Below are 7,918 nucleotides of genomic sequence, written 5' to 3'. Positions count from 1 at the left end.
GTTTTTGGAAGGGGGCGGCCAGAGAAAAAAATCAACTCACCTCAATAATCTTGAAAAGTGGAAAAAAAAAGAAAAGAAAAAAGAGAAAATGTTCAAACTCGAAAAAATACTTTTCGTTTTTTTTTTGGGGGGGGGGGGAGGGGGGGGATGGGTCTAAATTCTTCGGTATAATTTTTTTTTACTAACACATACTACTGTCTGGGAAAGGTTGGGGACCCCCTTCCTTAACTTACCCTGATGTAACGTGCCTGCAGTTGAATATTTAAATTGAGTGATATAGATATAGTTCAAAGATTTATAAGTTTAATATATAATGGGGGGGGGGGTGCTTTGAGATGGAAGGGGTCTGTAGAAATCGCAAATGCTAAATCGCCGATTAATGAAAGAATTATTTCATTGAGCGGATTAACATGTACACTAGAATTGCAATGATTTGTGACATTAAGCGTTTCATAACAATGCTAAATGATATTTGTAGCGGTTGCAACAGGGCTTCCGGGGACAGGGGGAGGGGGAGTGTTGAATTCTCCCAAGAATATTTTTGACGCCCGAATGGCTCTTAGTTTACTTCATCTTACCAACGGCAGCAGGGTAGTGGGTATGTGTGCGCATGACACGAGTATGGTTTGGTTTTCGGCATTTTTGTGCCTCGAGAATGTTCCTCGGACAGGTACAGAACTGGGAAATCTCTGTGGTTGTAAACGACAGTGAGGTCACTAAAAAAAATAATGATTCCGGAGATTCTTAATTGTTCAAAAATATTTACAATAAAATTTGAATACCCATACTACATGCACATGGTAACTTCTCGGGTCTAACTTAACGACAATAAAAACATAGTACATAATATTCCAAGATTGATATCTCTCACAGAATTCATACAATGTATATTATATGTACAAATCATTATTCTATCGCCTTAATTTCATTTTGCTTGATGCGTTCATTACAAATTCTTTCCAATTTTATATCTTGGATATATTTGAAAGATATAAATCTAACTACTACATGTACTAGTTTTTACATGTAATATTCAATAAAAGAGTTATACAACCTTCTGGGGGGACTTGAGAAGATGTGATTGTTTTTGCTTTACTGGTATTGTTTATGGTATTGTTTACGAATATCTGTGTACCTTTACTTCATGAAATTGTTATCTTATTGAAATTATTATAATTTGTTAAAGATAAAATTATTTAGCGTTAATTAATACTGCACATGTATATTTAGAATATATTTTTTTATGTTTGTTATTGTTACAGAATTTTAATTCATAAATATATTAATATAATTCAAGAAAATAAACTCTTAACAGCTATTCTCTCCAAAACGTTTTATGCAATTAACGATTTAGCAAAGACTTGTGTATCGTAAAAAAAAAAATTCAAAATCGCTATTTCAAAAATACAGGAACTAAATAAAAGATTGGGTTATTGAGTTAACACATACAAGAAAAAGAAATATAGAAAAAACTTAATATATTTGAAAATTAATATATTTTGAAACATGTACATTTTGAAAGTTGGCGATAAAAAATTGATAACGTTATGTTTACATCGCGACGTCATGCCGTCAAGCACGACTTTTGCGGAATATCATGCCATTTTTAAGAGGCTCCTGACTAAAAACTAAAAGTGGTATTGGAGAAATTTAAACTGTTTTGGAAACTAGGCATTAAAGACACCTTTTGAAAAATCCCTCATCAGATTCAATCACAGGGCCGATTATAAACCATAACGACTCTTCTTCTTTCCATTTCTATTTATACATCTCTAAGAGACTTACAGTGTAGGGATTGATTATAACAAATAATACTAGTGAGACCTGACTGCAATTTGTCGCAAATATATAAATTTTTCAATGAACACATGTATAATTAGTTTTAATCATATTGTACAATACTATTTTAGCTTTAATCATACACTAAAACATTAACTTGTTTTAATTAATTACACCAATTGAAAGATCTTTATCTGGACTAGCCATCAAGAACTCTTAATTAACACAACAACTATGAGGCCATTTCTTTTTGCCAAACTCCCAAGAGATAAATTAAGACAACAGCTGCACCAGATCTAGAGATGCTCTTAGCTCCTGACAATAAACTCGTTAATTTCTCTCTAATTTGACATGCAAATTTCTGCTATCAAAATTCTTCTTGACCAGTGCTTGATAATTAACCCCATGGGACAAACTGAATTCCTCTCAAAGCATAAACATTTGTTACAGATTGCTGTAAAGTATATAATGATAATATAATATATAATAAGTTTTTACTTAATTTAACGTTTTTTAATAAGCATACAACTATATTTTTACATTTTTTAGGATTATGAAATATAGAATTTAAAAGACTTAGTTTTTAAAAAAAAAAATCACTTTAATTAAAGGTCACAGTGACCTTGAAATAGGCCATGAAACACCTTCTATTTTAGATGTATACTTTTGCCAAGTTTGAAAGCTCTAGGTCTAATCGTTTTTTAGTTATGAGCCGGACAGGATTTTTCCATATTTTGCTATAGTATCTTTGTTGCAAATATATAAAAATTGAAATATATATTTTTTCAATGAACATATATATAATTAGTTTTAATCATATTATACAATACTAATTTAGTTTTAATAATACACTAAAACATCAATTTGTTTTAATTTCATTTCACCTATTGAAAGATCTTTATCTGGACTAGCCATCAAGAACTCTTAATTAGCACAGGCAACTATGAGGCCATTTCTTTTTGCCAAACTCCCAAGAGTTAAATTTAGATAACATCTGCATCATATCTAGAGATTGCTCTTAGCTCCCGACAATAAACTCATTAATTTCTCTCTAATTTGACATGCAAATTTCTGCTATCAAAATTCTTCTTGACCAGTGCTTGATAATTAAGCCCATGGGACAAATTGAATTCCTCTCAAAGCATAAACATTTGTTACAGATTGCTGTAAAGTATATAATGACAAGTTTTTACTAATTTAACGTTTTTAATAAGCATACAACTATATTTTTACATTTTTTAGGATTATGAAATTTAGAATTTAAAAGACTTTTCTTTTTTTTTTAAATTTACTTTAATTAAAGGTCACAGTGACCTTGAAATAGGCCTTGACACACCTACTTTAGATGTATACTTTTGCCAAGTTTGAAAGCTCTAGGTCTAATAGTTTTCTAGTTATGAGCCGGACAGGATTTTTCCATATTTTGCTATAGCATCTTTGTTGCAAATATATAAAAATTGAAATATATATATATTTTTTTCAATGAACATATATATAATTAGTTTTAATCATATTATACAATACTAATTTAGTTTTAATAATACACTAAAACATCAATTTGTTTTAATTTCAATACACCTATTGAAAGATCTTTATCTGGACTAGCCATCAAGAACTCTTAATTAGCACAGGCAACTATGAGGCCATTTCTTTTTGCCCTACTCCCAAGAGATAAATTAAGATAACATCTGCATCAGATCTAGAGATTGCTCTTAGCTCCTGACAATAATCTCATTAATTTCTCTCTAATCTGACATGCAAATTTCTGCTATCAAAATTCTTCTTGACCAGTGCTTGATAATTAAGCCCATGGGACAAATTGAATTCCTCTCAAAGCATAAACATTTGTTACAGATTGCTGTAAGGTATATAATGAAAAAACAAGTTTTTACAAAATTTAACGTTTTTAATAAGCATACAACTATATTTTTACATTTTTTAGGATTATGAGATTTAGAATTTAAAAGACTTAGTTTTTTAAAAAAGTTCACTTTAATTAAAGGTCACAGTGACCTTGAAATAGGCCGCAACACTTTCTACTTTAGATGAATACGTTCGCTAAGTTTGAAAGCTCTCGGTCTAATAGTTTTCTAGTTATGAGCCGGACAGGATTTTTTTCCATATTTGGCTATAGCATCTTTATTAAAGGTCAGAGCAACCTACTTTTTGTGCGTGCCACACCGTCTACCCAAGAAGTATAAGTTGACAAAGTTTGATAATCCTAGGCCTAATAGTATTCAAGTTATGAGCCGGACAGGAATGGACAGACGGACAGACAGATAGACGGACGGACGGACATGAAGCCTATAACATAATACGTCCCGTCTTAAGACGGGCGTATAAAAAGCCTTTTGTATAGAGCAACTGACAAACTTTTAAAACAGTCAATTTGATTTATGTCATTGGAGTGCATGATTATCATCTCAAATCAAAAATTCTAATGCACTCTAACTCCAAAGTCTCTCAGTGAAAAGAAGGGCATGAGCTCGAATTTCAGCCGCAACCGACCTAAGTTGAAAGTGAATAGGTTGGAAGTGTCCCGTCGATCGGCCTACGGATGAGACCTCAAAGACTGAGGTCCCGTGTAACGACAGGAGTTGGCACAAAAAAGATACCTCTCTGCTCGATTGCCCTGTGTTCAAAATTAGGTCTAAATTTAAAGCCCTTCACCAGTATATGATGAAATCTCTATCAGAGAGATTGTATTTTGTTTTATGCCCAGTTTGGGAATTTTTCTCTGGTATAAAGATAAGACTATATATGCTAGGTACTTAGCCGTTTGGGTGAAAGTTGCGGTCCTGTTGATGAGACCTTATAAACCAAGGCTTACGTCATATCGATCCCTCACTGCTCAATGGCTCTGTGTTCAAAGTAAGGTTTAGATTTGCAGCCCTCCAATGGTGTATGACGACATCTCTTTATAAGAGTGACAAAATGTTCCCAGTTCCGAGAATTTTTCACTCATATAGAGATGTCACCAAATACTGGTGAAGGGCTTTAAATTCAGACCTAACTCGGTTCTCAGGGGAATTGAGCAGTAGGGTTCTTTATCGTGTCAGCACCTGTCCTGCTGTACATACCCAGTCATGGATGTATTGTAATAGAGTTGACACAAACATGTTGCTCACCTGACCACACATTTTAAAAAGTTTCATTTTTACTCTGCAGAAACAGCCAGAATTCTAGCGGTACAGCCAATTGCCTTTTATGCTTACATGAGTGGCAATTTGAAAAACCCTGGTGGACACCATATCCTGATATTTGACACAGTTAAAACCAATCTAGGCAACGGATACCATCCTCATATTGGAGTGTTCATCGTACCTAAATCTGGAACGTATTTCTTCACTTGGACAATGTATCACGAGGAATCTTCTTATCACTCAACAGAACTGGTGGTTAACACTGTCGTTCATGGCATGATTTATGCTCATACAAATTCAGGCGAGCAAGATACTGCTACTGGAAACCTCATCCTTACTGTGAACGCAGGGGACGAAGTCTATATTCGAACGAAAGAAAATCTAAACCTTGGTGTCATTTTGAGTGATGCATACGGCAGAACAGATTTTTCTGGATTTCTTATCCAATAAATTTTAAAGTTGTTTATCACCTCTTTGAGGAGAGGGCATATTGCTTAGCTCTGTTTGTCGGTTGGTTAGTTCACTAAGTTTCTCTTTATTTTCTTCACAACTGTTACACATGTCTCATACTTGAATGAAAACATCTTTATCATAAAAAAAAATGTCTAGGTCAAGTTAAGTTTCGAGTACACTCGAGCAATTTTTTGACAGAATTATGCCCCGTCGACTTCATTTTTTTTATTTTGCAGATTCCGTTCATTTCCTCTGCAACGATTACGCAAACTGAAATTTGGTATCCAGATTTATCATGAGATTCTTTTTTTAGTAAAATTCTTTATTTTAATATGATCGAGCCAATATTGACAGTGTTATGCCACTTGGACTTTGACAAGTTCCAATTTATACAGGGAGGGGGTGTACGTGTTTTATATTTCACACAAAGATTCCTCCTGACCTTCGGGTATGTCATGACCTTTACCAAGCTCATTTTGGGAAGTTTAAAGTAACAGGAAGAAATACTTTATAATTTGAGTCCGGTCCAGATCTGTCTTAAGGATAAACTTGGTAGGTTATAACTTCACACAACGATTCAACCTGACCTAAGGGTGTGTCATGACCTGAAACCAAGGTCATTTGGGGTCCGTATATTAAGTCTATTTTTTATTAGGCTGCGCTTTCGTTTCATTTATGAAAAATATAATGAGCAATTACAACTGCACTAAAAATGTTTTAGCATCTCTTCTCTTAGATCCATAAAATATTCATGATTTAGCACCCCTGTAAAACCCAGCGGGGGTATTTTGTCCTGTTTTGACAGTTCTAGTTTTGATGTATTTCCGGAGGTGCGCACGGCGCCCCTATTGTCAAGTCATACCCAGTTAATAGACCTACATTTCCTTAAGTGCAATGTTATCCCCTTTGACTACAAAGATGTGCCATAAAATTATTGTTAAAATGTAAATATACATTTAAAGGAAGTCTTGCACAATGGTTATGCTAGCAGCTGTTGTCTCTTACATTAACGAGCACTTCATTTAATTTTATTATAGTGAAAATACTAAACGAATTTCATGACTTTTGCCTTTGGGCCAATTCCTAGAAAGATGCCTACGAACAGGCTTGCACCCCAAACGATTTTGATTGAAGGGAATTTTCCATACCTCTTGTGATATACTTGAACTAAATGATTCTTGACACCACGATAGGAACAAAATTGATTATTGGCATGACAAGTAGACTTGTCAAAACAGGACCCTCACATCTGCCCTGGTCCTTTGCTTCTTTTATTGGTCTGTCTGGAGTTGTCAAGGTCCTTCGGAGCTGGCTGTGGCCTTCGTTGTTGGGTTTGGTCTGCGAACACACATTGCACTCGCTGGTCCTCCATATGGTTCTATACTATCTAGAGCGACTTTGGTGCCTTCCGCAAGGGCTATCTTCAGGTCAGTAGTTGGATTGTCGTCATCCTTACCAGTACCTTCTTCTTCTTGGGTGGCCATTTACAGAGGTATTCCAGAAACTTAAAATTCAACGGGGCAACAAATACTCTAAGCTTCTCAAGGAGACCCATTCAAGCCAAGTAGGTGATGCTTTCCTCGTCCATTAAACAGTCAGCAGCCAGTTTCTGCACTCTGTAGAGATTCTTGTCTATTAATTCTTCAGTTCCCTGTTTCACCTGCATCAAGGCTTGGCTAATGGGGACCGTCGGGCGGAACTTAGAAAAGAAGGCATCTCTGATGCGGCTTAGTGACTTTTGGACTTTTGCGAACTGATATGTCCCTTCATTTTAACAATTTAAATTCCCCTTCAAAATTGGCCCAGTGGTTCTTGAGAAGAAGTCGAAAATGGAGAAGAAGGCATCTCTGATGCGGCTTAGTGACTTTTGGATACAGTATGTAGGTGCGTGAAGAATTGACGGACTATTCCTATCAAATTAAATGGTAATTGCTTAAGGGCTTTTGTGTCGGTGACTGAGTGCTGTGGACCAGGCATGATAATTAAGATCTTGATCTGCATAATCTACATTATACCAGGATGCTTCCATATAAGTTTCAGCTTTTCTGGCCCAGTGGTTCTTGAGAAGAAGATTTTCAAAGATTTTTCCTATATATTTCTATCTAAAACTTTGATTCCCCATTGTGGCCCCGCCCTTCCCCCGGGGGTCATTATTTGAACAATTTAGAATGTACATTATACCAGGATGCTTCCACATAAGTTTCCAGCTTTTGTGGCCCAGTGGTTCTTGAGAAGAAAATTTTCAAAGATTTTTCCTATATATTTCTATGTAAAACTTTGATTCCCCATTGTGGCCTCGCCCTTCCCCAGGGGGTCATGATGTGAACAATTTAGAATCTACACTATACCAGGATGATTCCACATAAGTTTCAGCTTTTCTGGCCCAGTGGTTCTTGAGAAGAAGATTTTCAAAGATTTTTCCTATATATTTCTATATAAAACTTTGATTCCCCATTGTTGCCCCGCCCTTATCCCGGAGGTCATGATTTGAACAATTTAGAATCTACAGTACCCGAAGATGCTTCCACATAAGATTCAGCTTT

At 35.2% G+C, this 7,918-nt stretch overlaps 1 protein-coding gene across 1 annotated transcript; it reads left to right on the top strand.

Moving 5' to 3' along the window:
- The first annotated feature begins 465 nt into the window (after nucleotides 1-465).
- On the top strand, nucleotides 466-5,372 carry LOC134266785 (C1q-related factor-like). Its single transcript, XM_062749017.1, has 2 exons — nucleotides 466-598; nucleotides 4,948-5,372. Exons 1-2 carry the CDS (start codon nucleotides 466-468, stop codon nucleotides 5,370-5,372), a joined length of 558 nt encoding a protein of 185 aa, XP_062605001.1.
- The last annotated feature ends 2,546 nt before the right edge of the window (nucleotides 5,373-7,918 follow it).

Source organism: Saccostrea cucullata, unplaced genomic scaffold, assembly GCF_032062105.1.
Source record: "Saccostrea cucullata isolate Sc308-1 unplaced genomic scaffold, CSIRO_AGI_Scuc_v1 ctg9930, whole genome shotgun sequence".
In the NCBI taxonomy this organism is placed as follows: domain Eukaryota; kingdom Metazoa; phylum Mollusca; class Bivalvia; order Ostreida; family Ostreidae; genus Saccostrea; species Saccostrea cuccullata.
Note: the sequence above shows the minus strand (reverse complement) of the source record. Positions and strands in the feature narration are given on the sequence as shown.